Here is an 18430-nt window from a genome sequence, read left to right as displayed (position 1 = left end):
GGATGAAAGTTTAATTAAGCTTTGAATAATTGATTACTGATGAAAATGGCTTATAACGCAAGGAAAGTCACATTGTCACTCCCTAACTTGAGCTCCTGAAACAAACAAACTTTTCTACATTACCTTGTTTTTTTTGTTGATGGTTCGAATGAATTGACAAAGACGTTGTTAATGTTCTTCTGCTTGCAGGCTCAGAACTGCTTGACCAACCTGTATAAGCTGGACAAAGTGCAGTTTCGCCAAACAATGCGCGACTATGTCAACAAAGACTCCCTTAATAACATTGTGGACTTCCTGCATGCACTGCTGGGCTTCTGCATGGAGCCCATTACTGACAGTAAGTCTGTGATGATTTTGAGCGGGATGCAAGTCCCCGAAACGCAAAGTAAACTCACTGACAACAAATGCATAAACCAGGGAGCAGGTTTGAACCATAGACCTATATGAAAGATGGACAGAGCCTTCGGCGGTAAAAAGTGAAGCCGATGCGGAAGTGCATAAAACTGCAGTTCCCCCTTCATCCGCTAGGGGCTGCAAAACAGAGCCAATCTCCATAGAATCCCATGTTAAAAAGACCAACTTCACAGCAGAAATAAAAATGTTTACAGCCTGGTTCAAAAATCCATTTTAGGTTAATGGGTCAGGTTTACCTTCATGACAACTGTGGGGGGAGTCAATTTTTTCTAACTCGCTCCTTTAAAAGTAATTTAATCTTGAAATTTGGCATATTAAGGGGCGTGTTCTTTTTTTTTTTTGACAGGTACCAAATCTCCTGCTTCAAGTCAAAAGAATGTAGAACCACCGCAGTTTTTAGCCGGTTAACAACGTGACTTAGCTTTAGCCCGCTTACCTCCGTTAGCTGGTTAGCTCCCATTATCTCGGGGTTAGCTCGGTTAGCTCTTAGCTACAGAAAGCTCGGACGCTCACAGCGCCCCTTTCAGCTCCACCTCTTTGCCCATATTTGTATTTTCCAGGCAAGACGACGCACATGCCTCAGCCAAGATGTTGATGTTAGGAACCGCCCACAGAGATACATTTCAGCTTTTCAGAAACCTATGGGTGACGTCACTTAGGCTACGTCCACATCTTTACATACAGTCTATGGTTTGAACGCTAGATTTTTAATGGCAATGCTGTAGTTCACAAGTGTCAAACTCCAGTCCTCAAGGGTTGATATCCTGAAGGTTTTTGGCGTGTCCATGCTCCAACACGCCTGACCGAAACCAACAAATATGTTGATAAGAAGCTGCTGGATCTCATTGATTTGAATCAGGTGTTGGTAGAGGGGAAACAACAAAAACCTGCCTGATATTGGCCCTCTAGGACTGGAGTTTGACACGCCTAATTTCCTGTATAGCGCAAAAACGTACCTTTGTTATTGCTGATTAATGTGGCAGTGACCTGTGATGCAAGATGATAAAGCTTTATTAGATGTCTAAGTCGACAACCCCACTAGCAGCTCTGTGTTCATAGTTACACGAGTGATTTGAGGGAAGAGTCAGCGATGCAACCTGCTCCTAAAATAATGTACAGTTTAGGAGTCGTGTTTGCATTATCATCAAATACACGAAAAGCTATGAGACATTATCTTCGGTCTCAGCTGTTCTCAAGCTAAACAGCAATCACTTGCATGCGAACAGGCCAGTTTAAGCTTTTGGAAATGGCTAACATTATCCTATACGACCTCAGCAGTGGTATGTTCAGTTTGTCGAAACTTAACATTTGTGAAGCTGAAAGCTCTGAATGGAAAAGTGTTTTTTTTTTTTTTTTTTTTAGATTAATGTGTGAAATTATTTTAACAAGTGGTTTTAGATGAAAATATTTGGATTTTTCTTTTCAGAAAGCTCCAATGTTTTTGTTACAGTATTGTGCAAAAGGCTTGAGGCCACTTTTTTCCTTATTTATTACCAGGAAAATGTCAATATTTGGTCTGAACAGCTTTTTTCTTCAATATAGCCTAAAACCCTATTGGATACATTTCATCATTTCTTTGTCTTCGGGACTAGTTTTCCAGGCTTCTTGAAGGACTTTCCACAGATCTTCTGTGGATGTTTGCTGCCTTTTGTTCTTTTCTGTTGAGATGATCCCTTAGTACTCCAAGCTTACTCCAACAGACCTTTTGCCACTGGTTTTTCAGTCCAGTTCTTATGTCATTTAGCATATTTTAACCTTTTCTACCTATTTACTTGCCTTAAGAAGGACTTTTTGGCCACCACCCTTTCATAGGGACAACAACTGTTAAGGCCTCAGCAAACAGATCCAGTTAATGATCCAGATGTTCTGTGTTGAGTAACTGCTGGATTTGTCAGTATTTCTTCAGGACATCACTTTCAGAAACTGTTTGTCTGCTTTAGATAGTTTTTAGTGTTGGGTATGGCACTTCTTTTCTTGTCTTTGACTTGTCTATATTTTTAGGGACAATGCATAACATGATAAGAAGCGTTCCAGGTTTGGTGAAAGTACAAAAACGCAGCCATAAACATGTACTTTTGTGTCTTTGTGACAGGCTCCTAAAGCAAAGCTCATGATGCTAACGAGGTCTTTGCTCATTCATTGCTGATTCATGCCTCATGTTGGGAGCCTTCTTTTAGTATTAGCAGGATTAACAAGCAAGAAACTCATCCGTCTGAAATAAACGAGTAAGAAGAGGGTTAATTCAATTCAATTCAATTCAACTTTATTTATATAGCATCAAATCACGGCAATGCCATCTCAAGACGCTTTACAGACAGAAAAAAAAAAAAAAAACATAATGGAAGTCAATTCATAATAGCCTATATAAGGAAACCAACAGATTGAGTTGGAGGATCCAAATCAATCTCCCATCCTGAGCAAGCACACTGGCGACAGTGGGAAGGGGAAAAAAAAAAAAAAAAAAAAGGTTGCAAAAGAGTCTGCGTGTTTGGAAGCAAAATTTAAACAAATCAGGGATTGCTCGAAGTTTTTGCCCAGCGCTGTTATTGCATTAAGTAGTTTCATTACAAGTCTATATGGCAGGAGATCACAACTCCAAGCTGAGATGTACTACAGCTGTCTCACCCTGCACTTCGACTTTGCATTCCAGTGCTATCTGTGTTTATATATGTCCTTCCCCTCCTTCCTTCCACTTGTCTTTGCTTGTCTGTATCCCGTTTTTCGTCAACTTCCTCCCGCTCCCATCCTGCTTCTTTTTCCTCATCTACTTCACTGAGCTGAATCCTTCCTTACTCACTCATCCATTCTGTACCCTTGCCAATCCAAAGCTTTATCCATTACATCGCTGCTCAATCAGTGGTCTTATCCCTGAGCATACATTGTACATGTCAGTTCAGTTTTGCACTGTAACTTAAAGTATTCTGTACGCTGTACGGGTACCACAACTAATAATCACGTCTTATAAAACTGTGCATTTGGCAAGGTACTGAACTGATGAGTGTTTTTGTTTCTGAAAGGGACCAGGGCACCTTGTTTTAGTTTTTTTTGGTGTGCGCCTGTGTGTGTGTGTGGCGGAGTTACTTTTGAGTATGGCGGTTTGTGTGTGTGTTTTGGGTTCACCTCCATCTGGAGGTGGGGTGCCACGTCCTTTCTGACACCACCTACATGTCTGTGCTGGCCTGATGTCAATCAACTTGTGCCCCGCCTCTTTTCTCTTGCAGAGTACGGCAGTGCAGGTGAGAGGTCCAGGAGGGCGAAAAAAAGAAACATCGGTAGATACACATAATCAATAATTAAATCTATAATATAAGCAATAAGATAACTATACGTACCCGATGAGACCCTTCCCAAGGCACCGCTTTCATTGCTGCACCCCTCACTCTGTCCTGAAGTGACAAAACTCGCCTGCAACTTCTAAATTTACACTTGTCTGGTTGAATCTGGCCCATATGCTCCTCATATTTTTGCAACTCTGATCTAACTCGACCAAGAGAATAAGCCCCACCCCCACCCCAACCATTGTATGTTCTTAAAGCAGGCCTTAGTCACTTGCATGTATTCCTTATTTCCTACTTAAACCCTTTTAAGTTTGCTTCTACCCTATTTGCTTTATGGACCCCTTTCCTTTGACCTCCCCCCCCTCCCTGGTGTATGGGTTTACTGTTGAAAGCTCAAGCTGGTCAGCTGTAATGTTCTCCCCCACTGACTAAACCACCTCCTGTGTGATCCGTGGTCTCTCCTGCCTCCCTGGTGCTTCTAGACAAGGCGGGCTTCGGGAACAACTTCACCACAGGAGACAACAAGTCTCTGGCTCAGAATATGGAGGCGGTGGTAGTGGGTTGCATGTTCAAGTCCCTCATCACCCGCTGTGCCTCGACCACACATGAGCTGCACAGCCCCGAAAACCTGGTGAGTGGTGTGAGGAGTCACTGGTCCATTTGTCTCTGTTAGATCAGGTCATGCAGGATGAAAAGTTACATTACTTTCTAGAGTCTTTGACAAAAGTTATTGACAAAAGTCTGCTCTTTACTGAACAAGAAATCAAATTGAAATGAAGTCATTGATCCCTAACACAAGCTATTTTTCCTCTTAATAAAAGCCATGTTTGTACAATTTAAACAAACAACAATTGCAGGTGTTTCCATTGAACGGAATATAAGCCTCAGTCCTTGTAAAATCTTGTCAGCCAGATGATATTTATAGCGTTTTACCAGGCTTATGCAAAGTAAGCCCAAAAAATCATTTTGGGATTTTCTGCTTGCTGCAGAGAATTTGCCACAGCTTTTCTGAGCTTTTCTCCCCTGTTTCCTTTTCTAAAACTCTGAAAATTTCAATTGTTTGTTTCCATACCCTGCCATCTTTACCAGAAATGAACTGGTCACATGACCCCCAACATCATGTTGTGGCACATAAAAAAGCAAAAAAGTGTTTTAGACTTTTGCAATGTAATTCTATGTCTGAAAAACCACCTCCTGTAAGGCGTATAATTTGATCGAAATTATAGATTTTTTTTTCTAAATGTAGGTTTTTCCATTATCATTTTTTAAATTTCGATATTTAGTTTTTGCACAATTCTAGGTGTAATGGAAACAACAACAGAAACATTCATCGTTCCTTAGGAATTACAATTCCAGTTGGCAGCTAAATGCTCGGATGTTCTGAATTTTCAGTGAATCTGACATTGAAACAAAGCTAGGAACAAGCTATGACTGATGCTGACTAGCATCAGATTTAATCCCCATTAGACACAAATTTAGTATTTATCCAGCTGCCATCTAAACTGTGTCACAAAGCACTGAAAAAACAGTTGTAATAATTTGCATATATGTGTGATTTATTGCAGGATTTGTTGAAATTATTGTAATTAAAAAGGCATCAACCAAAGGGACAGAATACCCTGTTTGTAAAGCAGTTTTAACTACAAGATGATGCAATAGGTATTACTAACACCGTTAAATATGATAACCATGGTGCTTAAGGGTTAAATGTTGCCATTTCAGCATTGATTTTTAACCTTTATATAGTTCATTGCACATTTTTAGTAGCATCTTTTCAAACAAATACAATTTTTTTAACCCAGATTTAACCATTTTGATAAGAACTTTATATTAAAATTGCAACAACTGCATTACATACACACTCCTGTTAAGTCCTTTGTTTTGAAAATGGCAAATGAAGCTTTGCAACTGGAGTAAAGCAAAGTCTGCATGCTCCACTGAAAGGGGAGTGTAGCATTCAGTAATCTTACAACCAAAAGAACGCACATTAAATAGTCTTTGCAATGTGATTCCTTGTAATGAAGAACTGTCATGCTGGAAATAAATTGCAGAGCCTCAAGTTGCATCCTGGGAGTAAACTACTTTTTTATTTAAATTCATACAAATTGCTGTTTTCTGACTCTTTTTTTCTAATTCTTCACACTTCTCCACACACAGCATCTTAATGAGTGAAGTAGCAGGTAATATAGGGATTATTTTGTAATGAAGAAGAATGAAAAGACACACCAGACATAAAAACTGAATAAAATAATAAAAGAAAGAAGTAAATTAAAGGAACAAATACTTAATTTTATCAATCAATATTTTCAATTAAAAAATTGCATAAAAGCTGGATAATGTGTACAAGACTGGAAAAGAAATGATTGGTCAACAAAAAAACTGATAATCCTCACAGAAGTAGTTCTCATGTCCTCCTCCTCAGTGGCGTCAAACACGTCAAGGCTGGAACAACCGGTGTGTGTTGGCGCAAGATGACACATTTTTTCAGAGTAGCCTTTATTACGGCGCAGAATCAGAGGCCGCCCACTCACAAGTTGGAGTTGAAGCCGTGACAAACTAACAAACAGCCGTGCGTTCTGTATATGTGAAGAATGTTTGCTGAAAAATGATGTCAGCCTGAATGCAGATTGTTGCTGTCAATTTTCTGACTTCACACACGCCTCATTCTCACCTCATCACCATCGCAGGGTCTGTACTGCGACATCCGCCAGCTGGTGCAGTTCATAAAGGAGGCCCATGGAAACGTGTTCCGCAGGGTGGCACTGAGCGCGCTCCTTGACAGCGCGGAGAAGGTCACCGCCACCAAGAAGCCTGATGAGAAGGAAGACAACAGGCAGGCTGGACCCAGGAGGTACCGTCCACAAACGTGTTGAAACGACATCTTGTTTTTTATCATAATACAAAGGAGTTGAAGATCAACAGACTCAAAAATGTCTTGCAGAAATAATCTTGTCTTAAACTCTCAAAGTAAAAACCTTAACTCCTCCCCTCACAAGCAGAAACAGGCTTTTTGCCCAACTACAAGAGATGGATTTTCTCTCCGTGGCAAATCAGCGCTCTGCCTCTCATCACTGCATGTTTTCATGTTTTGCTTTGGTTGTTTCTGTCTTGTCAGCATCTGTTTTTCTTGCTTGAATGAGTGATACGTTTTCATTTTTATTGTACTGTAAAATACCTAAACACACAGGACCGGCCTGCCACGTGGAACTGTCAATATGTCTACCTAATCACATGACCACCCGCATGCAAAAGACAGCTCACACAGGAACCTTAAAGAAAGTAAACTATCTGAAACAGATTCAGTGATGCAGTGTAAATTGTTTGAGGAGCATGTTATCCATGTCCCATGGATAGCAAAAATCCAAATTTATAGGGAAATTTAGTAAAAGGAAAACAATTATGTACTGAAGTGGAAGGAATATTATATAGATGTTGCTTTGCTGTCTCTGACACTGGATGGAATTATTTTGTTCTTTTTTTTTTTTTTTGCATAAGGATGATAAATCTAAAAAAAAAAAACATATATATTTTGAGTTTCTGAGCAAAGAAACATCAAACTGCAACAAAAAAATGCTTGAAAATGGATAAATTACTGCTTTAAACTCACAGAGAATAGGTTCTATACTAAAATAAGCAGAAACCCTTTTACAAAGTTTAATAAGAAAACTTATTACAAGACAGGACTCCTCCTAGCTGACAGGTTCCAGAAACTTCTAGATGGCCATATTTGTCAAAAATTCGACAGTAAAGGTGCCAATCACTTTTCACAGATGCCTTTGCAGGAATATTTTCCCTTTTAGCCCAATAAAGGACTTTTTAGAAAGAGTCTGACACATAATTAGTCACAAATAAAAGGGCTAACCTGTATGCCAGGCTTCTGAAGCTGCAGCAACACTTGTAGTATTTAATAAATAATAGGTATGAATCGCGTGGTTGGTCTTTACTGGATCAGGAGAGCTCAGCACATGTCTGAACCATAGACTGTATATAAAGAGATGGATGTAGCTTCTGTGACGTCACCCGTAGGTTTCTAAAGAGCTAAATTGAAGCTCGGTGGGTGGTTCCTACCGTTGCCATGTTGGCAGCATCATGCGCGTCATCTCGCCCGGAAAATACAAATATGGTAGAGCTGAGAGGGCAGCCGTGAGCGTCATGGTGGATGATTGACATTGAGCGAATTGCGGGCTTTCTGTAGCTAAAAGCTAACCGAGTTAACCCCGAGATAACAGGAGCTAACCAGCTAACGGATGTAAGCGGGCTAAAGCTAAGTCACGTTGTTAACCGGCTAAAAACCATGGTTATTCTGTGTTCTTCTTACTTGAAGCGGAAGATTGGTACCTGTCAATCAAAAGGACATGCCCCTAAATATGCCAAATTTCGAGATTAAATTACTTTTGAACGGACGAGTTAGAAAAAAATTCACTCCCCCCACAGTTGTCATGAAGGTAAACCTGACCTATAAACCGAAAATGAATTTTTGAACCAGGCTGTAAACATGTTTATTTCTACCATGAAGTTGGCCTTTTTAACATGGGAGTCTATGGGGATTTGATCTGTTTTGGAGCCAACCCCTAGCGGATGAAGGGGGTGTCTGCATTTTTATGCACTTCCGCATAGGCTTCACTTTTTACCGCCGGAGGTTGCCGCTTGGTCTGAACCAGCTGGTCTGAGCATTTTGTCTTGGAGTGTGTATGTATATATATGTGTGTGTGTGCAGGTCAGAGGCGGGTGTGTCCGGGGAGAAGGGTCAGGTGTCCAGTGCTGCTGATGAGTGTCGCAGCTACATCTCCAGTAGACCCCCCCAGACCCCCGAACAGTGAGTGTCCACATCAAAGCATGTCCATATAGCACCATCTATGTTGTTTCCCAGCTTCCATTTGTCTGCTTGTTTTAGGAAGACCTCTAAAATTCCTGTTGCTCCCTCTCTCCCTAAAGAACAGGCAGCTAGCTGAGCCTCTGAAGCTAATGTCGGCTTTTGGCCCTATTTTTTTTTTTTTTTTAGAAAATGACAGGGTTGCATTTAGATCTGCTCTTCTTTCCGTCCATTTTTAACCCACAGTGAGGAACAGATCCCGGGTGCTCTGCTGGGCAGGAAGGATTTTTGGAGGAAAATGTTCAAGTCCCAGAGTGCCGCCAGCGACACCAGCAGCCAATCGGAGCAGGACACTTCGGAGTGTACCACCGCGCACTCCGGCACCACCACCGACCGGCGCTCTCGATCCAGATCCCGACGCATTTCACTTCGCAAGAAACTAAAACTGCCAATCGGTGAGGGTTACACTGGTGTGCGGCCTTGTATCGGCCTGAAACCCTTCATGTTTAGTGTTTTTTTGTCTGTAGACGCAGAACTTTGAGATAAACTCTGGCACTGCAATTAGTTATGCCAGTTTTGACATGATCAAGTTTAACAACGAAAAGAAAAAAAAAAATCATACCAAGTTTATTCATAACTTAACATCCCCTGATTCTGCCACATGTAGCATCTTTGCTCTCTGTAGTTAACAAAGTTAACTCATTCTTCTTGATATTACAAAGCAGGATCCATTTCCACGACCATATCTCTCTCAAACATGATGTGTTCTGTATCTCCAACATTGTTGCTACAGGCCAGGTCACTTCATCTCTTTGGTCTGTTTTGTGTTCCTTTTTATTCCTCAGCATGCCGTGGGACCGCCCGCCTTCCAATCACTCGCTCTGTCTTACGTATGTGACTGTGGAACCATCTTCATATAGTATTCATGTCATGTCGGTTTGTGTTGGTCATTCCACCCTATGTGCATGCTGCTCCAGATCTGGTATTATATTAATGCAATAAATCAAGGATGCGAAGGTCTTGTCCTTAAGAGCTACCATTCCGGAAATTTTTAAATTGAAAACCTTCTCCAGCACACATGAATCAAATGAATGGCATGTTAGCAGGTCTTTGCAGAGCAGAAAGACATGCATTTGACGGAGTTCAGCCATTTGATTCAGATGTGTTGGAGAAGGAATGCATCTAAAAGTTGCAGGATTGTAACTCTCAAGGACCGGCCTTGGAGCCCCCTGCAATAAATGGTACTTTCCACTGAAGGGGAGGGAAACAAGTCAGACATTTTCCAGAAAAGTGAGTGTCTTGCCAAGAACACAAAAATCAAAAGCTTGTTGGCCAGGTGTCTTGAGCTTAAGAACATCTCATGTGTTAAATAATTGTCCAATGTATTAAGTACAGCTACATTTAATGTTGTAAATCTGCAGGTTCCCATACATTCATTTATCTTCTGTCCTTTAGCTGTCCCAATCATCCGTCCTTAAGATATCCCAATCATCAGTCCTTAAGATGTCCCAATCATCAGTCCTTTAGCTGTCCCAATCATTCATCCTTGAGCTGTCCAAATCATCTGTCATTTAGCCGCCCTAAGTACTTGTCCTTTAGCTGTCCCAATCATTTTTCCTTTAGCTGTCCTAATCATTCGTTCTTTTGCTCTCCCAATCATGTCATTTAGCTGTTCTTTAGCTGTCCCAATCATTCGTCTTTTAGCTGTCCCAATCATTTACTCTTTAGCTGTCCAAATCATCTCTCATTTAGCTGTACCAAGTACTTGTCCTCTAGCTGTCCAATCATTTGTCCTTTAACTCTCCTAATCAAAGACTAAGGACGGTTTGATCATGGAAACATTTCATATGAATAGTTATTTTTAACAAATGAATGAATAGTTATAACCAACAAAATAAATTAATAACAAGGAAGCTTTGGGAAAAATTATCCACCTAAAATGAAGACTGAACTGTTCTGCAGTTTGCCTGCCAGTCTGGAACTTTTTAACCATTTTGTTTCAAGTTCATTACTTATATAGTATCATTGCTTATACAGTATATATTCTGCATTTTTGACTTTCCAGGGTTATATAGTTTACTTCATCTGTCTGATTGCCCCTGCATACACAAGAATAAACGTTACCACTCAGCCAGGGACTTTTTTCTTTTTTGAACGAATATTGAATAAACTTAAATCTGTGAATCTTTGACTTTTGAAGTCTTAAATGTGTGTGTGCATGTGTGTGTGTGTGTGTGTGTGCCTGTACAATAACAATGACCCTATACTTCCTTTATTTATTTAACCCAGCATGCATACTGACGTGCACAACCCTGTGTGTTTGATACATGCATAGCTTTGTGTGTGTGTGTGTGTGTGTGTGTGTGTGTGTGTGTGTGTGTGTGTGTGTGTGTGTTTAGTGTTGGATGTTCATGGCTTTGTTTTTATGCATCTCCAGGAAACTGGCTAAAGCGCTCTTCTCTGTCTGGACTAACCGACGGTGTTGAGGACCTGCTGGACATCAGCTCAGTGGATCGACTCTCCTTCATACGTCAGAGCTCGAAGGTCAGTCGACATGCACATTTTAGATCTAACTGTAAAAATTCAGATCAGTGGGGGAGGTTGAGCCCCAAACTCGATAAAGGACTCCAAACTAAAACTAAATCTGTCCCTCAACCATAAAGAACAAGAACATTTAATGTATTGCTCTCTTTATCTAAGAACACTATAAAATGGTTCCAATAAACTTTAGATTCTACTACAAAGTGCAAAATAAAATCAATAGTAGAGCCACAAAATTTCTGCTAGTTTGTGTATTGATTGTTAAATCATACTATAAATTAAAAAAAAGGCCCTTTGTGGCCTTCATATGGCACCTAAAACCTTGCAAGACTCCAGGTAAGTTTATTTATATAGCACATTTCAAACCCTTGAAAGTGCTTTATATAAAAATAATCAAAGCATTCACTGTGAACATTTTTAATAGACATTACTAAACATTAAAAGAATTTGGATATCTGTATATTTCTTTAATATGGCTTTTATAGTTTTAAGCATCATTTCCCCTTGAACATTATTTATGATTTTATTATTTATAGTAGTGATATAATAATTTTATCCATTTTGCAGTTTAGCTGAAGTCAATTTATTTAGTCATTTTATTATTATTTTTTCCATTATTTCATTGGTTATATATATGTTTTTCCCATTGTGTTATTTATAGTAATCAACTTTTATGTAACATATAATTTGACCTAATCTGGGCTGCTTGTAACTACTACAGTTCAGTTGCAGTTCATACAGTATATGTCACAAGGGGGTGGTGGAGATGTGGACCCAAATGCAGGACTGAAAGCAGGAAGGCTGAATCTAGATGTTTATTCTAAAAGACTTGACATGGGAGGCTAACAAAAACACAAGCAAACACAATGGACCAGCAATGAGAACAGAAACCAAGGAGTATAAATGTAAGAAAACAAACAAGACACAGGTGTGGTGAATGAACTAATCGAGACCACGTGAATCTAATGAACAGGAACAAACTCTAAACAAGAAACTAAACAGGAAGACCAGAACTAAAGATGCAAAACAAGAAACCAAAACTAAAAATACAAAACATACATCATGAAAATATACATGCCGCAGCCTAATTTGGGCTAGCATTATAGCATCCAGCTCTGAAGCTGTGGCCAACTGTGACCACTGTCTACAGCTGACAGTGACATTTCAGATTTTGGGCCATGATGAGTCAATAGTCAAAAAGTTTAACATCATAACACTACATTTGGAGCCACAAAGAAGCAGATGATTGAGTATATGTTTGGGCAGGTGAGTCTCTAAATGTTGTTGGTTGCTGGTAGAGCATTTGGAGTTGCCAGCTGAAAAAGGCAACTTAGATTTATTCACTTCAAACAGCTTATTCTGAGCTACTTGAGGATGGGTCTGATTGCATAATTAATTCTCATAATTGTTCTCAGAAAATGGTCCCAGATCAGAAAAGGACCCATATGAAGTTGTAGCTGGACAGCAACACAAATAAGGGCAAATTCAAATCAGCCTTTTTTATTCAAATCATAGTTTGTTTGCTTGGAAAGTCCACTTCCTTTGGGGAAATGTGAATGAGCCAAACAAAGTCTGATTCAGATAAAAGAAGCAGACTCTGTCCGTCTACAAATGCAGGTCTTGGTCCATTTCAAGCAGACCAATTACAGGAAGTGAACTATAAAAAAAAGTCACTTCCTGCATTTGGCATAATAATGCATTGTGGGTAAATATAGAGCAATAGCGTTAAGGGTCCTCTGCCTCTTCTGTTGTTCGTTCTGCGTTCATTGTTGCAATGTATTTCTGCAGTATACTTGCATAAGACAAGATTTTAAAAAAAATGTCTCCATGTTTTGCTCACAAGCGGAGGAAAGAACGTTTTCTTCTTCACGCGGGTCTTGTTCTCTCATATGCTAAATACTAGTGCAGCGCCACCTTTGGTGAGAATGGGGATATATTATTCTAATGGTTTGGCTTGTTTGACCAAAGTGCAGCATGAACGCGATCTCGGTTTGCACGGATACACCCCACTACAACTGAGCAGAGTCTGGCGGACTATCCAGATGTGAATGCACCAGAAATCTAAACAACTCTGCAAATTAAACTTGGGGGAAAAAAAAATATGCAAGACTTTACAGAAAAGAAGCAAGGTCTGGTGACTATCATGGATTAGAGGGACTGAAAACCATGAAAATGCATAGGAGAACAGGCTGTTTTAGAAGAAGACGAGAAGTAAAATCAGCGGATACGTTTTATGTTTTGTGTCAGGTGAAATTCACCAGTGCAGTGAAGCTGTCTGAAGGGGGCGCTGCAGGGCCGGAATACGGCAGGGACGAGGAGGAGAATTTCTTCAAGCGGCTCGGTAAATGGAGGTCTGGCAGGAGGAATCCATCCAAGCTTCACCACACAGAAGAGAAAGATGGTAGACCTCCCCCACCCTGGGGTGCCCCTTCGCCCACCCACGCTCCATCGTCCTTTGTGTTTTTTCTCGCTTTCTCTCTCTCGTTCTTTCTTTGTTTGTCCCTGTGTTGTCTCGCCTCTTGGTGGTCTGTTGTCTTTTGCCAGATTCTTCGTCCACCATCATCCATGTCAGCTCTTACAGATAGCTGCCCATTCCTCATTTTCTCTGAATGTTATGCTAGAAGAAGACCCCAGAAAGCTCATGAAAAACAACACATTAATGGCACTATAGCAACAGAGTATGACTGATTATAATGTGAAGTCATGAAGGTAAAAACACATCCTTCCTCACTTGAAACACGTTAGTTTTCCCGCTAAAACATCCTGAAACAGTATCTAAAAGCAGATTTCAACAGCATTTTCAGCAACTTCCACTGCCAACTTGCATGATGATAATTTTTTTTCATTTTAAATTATGACTAAGATCAGTTTTGCAACCTTTTTTTTGACTGGATTGAGGCAGATTAACAAATTTAAAAGCATATTGACAGGATCACCGTAACCCAGTAGGAACAGCACTTCCTGTTGTGGTCTTGAAAGAGAACAATACACATTTAAACCTAAATTTATTTGGTTCTTCCTTTGCTGATGCTTCACTTCTTCAAGTTTCATAAAATGTAGTGTATACAGACATATCGCTTATGTCAAGCTCAAGAGAAATGGAGAAAAACAAAATAAACTCTGTGAAAAGCAGTGGTAAAGATGTGTACTCAGTTATGTCACCCCAATAAAATGTTTGTCTATCAGTACAAGTATTTCCAGATATATGGTAGCAGGGGTTAAATCGAGCCAGGGCTGTGTTATAAACTGGTGAACATCAGCCGGCACTGCATCATGGGCAATAAATCTTTCTAATTTTGTTAGTTTAGAATAAGAAATTAACACTTAAGATGACAGAACTCCTTTGTAGTTCTTTTTCTGCTGTGAAATCCCAGATGTCCAGAACTTACTTGCGGGTACTATTTTACATGCTCCAATAACGTCTAGGCACTCTGTATTTACTGGGTGCATGCTTTAGGGCATCTGGTCAGGATACCTCCTGGACGCCTCCCTGGTGAGGTGTTCCAGGCACGTCCCTCTGGGAGGAGACCCCGGGGAAGACCCAGGACACGCTGGAGGGATTATATCTCTCGGCTGGCCTGGGAACGCCTTGGGATCTGCCCTCGCAGAGTTGGCAAATGTGGCTGGGGAGAGGGAAGTCTGGGCTTCCCTGCTTAGGCTGCTGCCCCCCCCAACCGGACCGCGGATAAACGGCAAAAGATGGATGGATGGATGGATGCTTTAGTCGAGCCTTAGCTGGGGGGAGGTTTGAACAGTAGTCTGTCTGTGTGGACTTTGCATTTTCTCCCCGTGCATGCAGGGGTTCTCTCCGGTTACTCTGACTTTGTCCCATCATCCAAAGACATGCATGGTAAATTGGTTACTCTAAATTTTTACCCTGGAATGAGTTTGAGCATAAATGGTTGTTTGCCCTTCTGTGTTGGCCATGTCACGGGTGTACCCTGCCTCCCTCCCAGTGATTGCTGGGATAGGCTCTTCTTCCCTGTGACCCTTAAACTTGTTACATACTCCACGAGCAAAAACTTTGTTCTTGTTCTCGAGGCTGCAAGAACAAGAAAAAAATCTGTTTATGTCTAGTCCATTCATATTCAGCAAGAAGCTTTGTCTGTAAGGAGGCAGGTATCACTGCAGGCGGTGGTTTGACTGCTTTTATGTGCAATGAATGCTGTTATTTCATGTTTGACGAGAAACTTTAACCATGGGTTTTGCATGCGGGTATGTCCGTGTGTTTTAAAGAACCAATACGTAACTTTCTTACCTTAAAACTCTGCATTGTGGACTTGTTCAATGACACAGTGACATATATTATGTGTATTTCCAGAGCCACTGCGGCCCAGCAGGCAAACTGTACTGTACAACTTTTACGTCTGGGACGTGACGTGATGTTACAGCTGAGTTTCGCTTCATAGTGTAATAAGGAACTGGCTGCTTTTAACATTCAATGTTGCTAATTCAGCAATGAAATGCAAGACGATTGAAAGAGAGAAAGGGACAAAACAAGAGTCATAAGATTGTCTTTTGCTGGCTGGAGAGAGCGAACAGGTTAGGTAGGATGCAAGATGAAAGCCGAATTAGCCGTCGATAGGGGGCGCGTGATGGGGAAAAATGGCAAAAGTTCTGTAGTTTGTCTTTAATGCAACATGTTGTAAAAAGAAATTTGGACTTTATCACCACCTTGATCAGCTGTTTTATTAAAATAATACATTTTAGCTGCATCCGCAAAAATACGGAAGCAGCAACTGTCCGCTTCATGCTTTTCCGTGTTAACCACGGCCACCTCAAATGTTCGACCAATTGCATGATACTCCTTAGAGCCCCACAAGTAAACGGTTCTGCAAGCCTGATGTGTTGAACTGTTAATCATGTCCATGAAAACAAAATGACGTCATTTTCTTCTTGGCGCCTCGTAAACTAGAAAAAAAGTTCTTGCTTCTCGTTGAGTACGTAGCAGGCTTTTATCAGACGAAGTGGTTAAGAAAATTATTGAATGCTTTAGTCATGTGTGCAGCTGGTTTTTACGTGTGTGTGTGTGTGTGTGCTCTAGAACTAAATAAACATCTAATTACCGGTTAATGTTAACGTGAACATTTCACAAGCTTGTCTTTATTCGCTTATAGCAGGGAGGGGTCTAGTAAAATTTTGATAAGGAGGGCATGATGGAGACCACAAAAAACGCTGGTGCATAAAGTTGTAAATGTAAATGTTACTTGATTTTGTAAATATTTGACTAATTATTACAACAAAAATGGAAAAGTAAAGCATTATTTGTGAAAGCAAACTACTTGTGATATTTTTGTGTAGTTTTCACGCAATCATCACCACCATCTGATGGTTTAGATGTTTACATCCTCGAAAAAGTCCTCTTGGAAACAGCTTAGGCAGACAAATATAGCTGGTTTGATGCAGAATAATGCACAGAACAGAAGAATTTTATAACAAGATGTGTTGCCGCTGTAGCCAAATTGTTATTGTATCAAATAGCTTGCAAAGAATTTTACGATGCATATAAGTCGACCCCAACCTCCCCCTTCTGATCAGAGTCCAACTCAAAGCAAATGTTTTACATCAGGGGTGTCCAAAGTCGGTCTTCGATGGCCGATGTCCTGCAGGTTTTCGATGTTTCCCTTTTCTTACACTCCTGGCTCACATTAATGGAATCCAATAGCCAATGAGGTTCTGCAGAGTGACTGATTCATTTAAGTCTGGTGTTAAAGCAGGGATACATGGAAAACCTGCAGCATCATAGCCCTCAAGGACTGGAGCTGGACACCCCTGCTTTCCATGGACATGGAGAATGTTAAGCATCTCATATTTACACAAGTAGTGCCATCAATGTGCTGTTTTTATTGACAATTTGTAGGCTTCTGTGCGAAAAACTGCATAAATCTCTTACTGCAGAGAGTGTCTCAAACTTGCTGCTCGAGGGGAATCCGAAACCAACTTATTTTTGATACCTAAAATTCCCTTTTTTTGTTTGTTTTTTACCTCTGTTTTCGTTGTGTGTGTTGTTCCCAACTCTGCATTTCCCTATCCTACTATGCACGTCTTGGTCTTTCCATCATTAAACCAGCTCCTCTCTCTTTCACTTAGCGGTGAAAAGGGAGGAAAGTCGTTGTCTGACAGTGATTCATATCTACAAGACCATCTTTCTGCTGCCGGGCGCATTTCTGTGCTACCTCAAGCATGAAGCTGTCCGTGCTCCCTCCGTCTCTTCTGTGGTGATGTCTGGTGGTATTTTCCAGTGCCTGAGTTTTAGTCAAACACAAACCGAGCAGTTCAGATGCAGCTTTCTGTGCGGCTCCGGTTACACTTGTCATTTCAATGTGATTTACTGAATCCCATTATTAAAAAAATAGAGAAATAAAATAAACTAAAAATAACACACATTATCTAGAATACCTGAATGTCTCATCAAGTCTGTGCCCCCTTCTCTTTTCTCACTTGTCTCCATGTCATCACATCTGCCTCCTTGTGAGGGCTGGAAGTGAAATTGAAAATTCAAGTGTAAGCTGTGCCGGTGGCTGTGTGTCGTCTTTCACTCAGCATCATTTGTCGGTGGCTCTTCAGTGCTGTTTGTTAAATGTACTGGATGGTGATGTTGCCTCATGCAATGTCTGAGTGGAACCTTCAGTGCAGTTTTACTATAATGCATTGAATACTATAATAATCCCTTTACTTGCTTTGGTTTATCCCTCTCGACTCCTCTTCCCTCGCCCTCATTTCATCCTTCAGGACCTCATGGTTTTCAGGAGCGCCTTGCGGCCAGCCAAGAGGCCATGAAGAACAAAAACGTTGTGAATTTGGGTGCCATCCGACAGGGAATGAAACGCTTCCAGTTTCTCCTTAACTGCTGTGAGCCGGGAACCATACCTGATGCTTCGATCCTCGCGGCTGCTTTGGACTTGGTATGTTTCACTTCTTGCAAGCAAAACAACTTGAGCTCTTCTGTATGGTGGCCCTATAGTACATTATGGCCTGGGTGGTCTTGGTTGGGGGTAGCCATTTGTGTAGAGGCTCCCTGAGAATATCGTTTCCTTATCTGGTGCAAATGCACCTGGCCATTCAACTTCTTTTAACTGTTACAGGGCAAATAGGGCATGGGTAAGGGTGGTTGTGGGTGGGTAAAAGGGGATGTGTATGTGTGTTAGTGTTTTATCTATTTTTATCTATTTTGATGTAAATTGTTTTATAATGTAAAGCACTTTCTATTGTTTTTAAGCACGAAAAGTGCTATACAAATAAAGTTTCATTTGATTTGATTATATTTATATATGTATAATATAAATATACATATATGTGTGCGTGTGTGTGTGTGTGCATATGTATTGTATATATATATATATATGTATGTATGTATGTATGTATGTATGTATGTATGTATGTA

The 18430-nt window shown here is 40.6% G+C and overlaps 1 protein-coding gene across 1 annotated transcript in view; it reads left to right on the top strand.

The window, feature by feature from the left end:
• Positions 1-18430, top strand: part of unc80 (unc-80 homolog (C. elegans)) — a gene marked incomplete at both ends in the record, with an annotated part of 57038 nt that overhangs the window by 11307 nt on the left and 27301 nt on the right. The window contains 9 exons of the mRNA XM_079263922.1: positions 190-337; positions 3636-3686; positions 4175-4323; positions 6380-6543; positions 8410-8508; positions 8752-8960; positions 10943-11049; positions 13294-13447; positions 17779-17951. Of these exons, the coding sequence (XP_079120048.1) occupies positions 190-337; positions 3636-3686; positions 4175-4323; positions 6380-6543; positions 8410-8508; positions 8752-8960; positions 10943-11049; positions 13294-13447; positions 17779-17951 (1254 nt within the window). The remainder of the gene's footprint in view (positions 1-189; positions 338-3635; positions 3687-4174; positions 4324-6379; positions 6544-8409; positions 8509-8751; positions 8961-10942; positions 11050-13293; positions 13448-17778; positions 17952-18430) is intronic.

This window comes from Telmatherina bonti (assembly GCF_933228915.1).
Source record: "Telmatherina bonti genome assembly, chromosome: 24".
Taxonomy (NCBI): domain Eukaryota; kingdom Metazoa; phylum Chordata; class Actinopteri; order Atheriniformes; family Telmatherinidae; genus Telmatherina; species Telmatherina bonti.
Note: the sequence above shows the minus strand (reverse complement) of the source record. Positions and strands in the feature narration are given on the sequence as shown.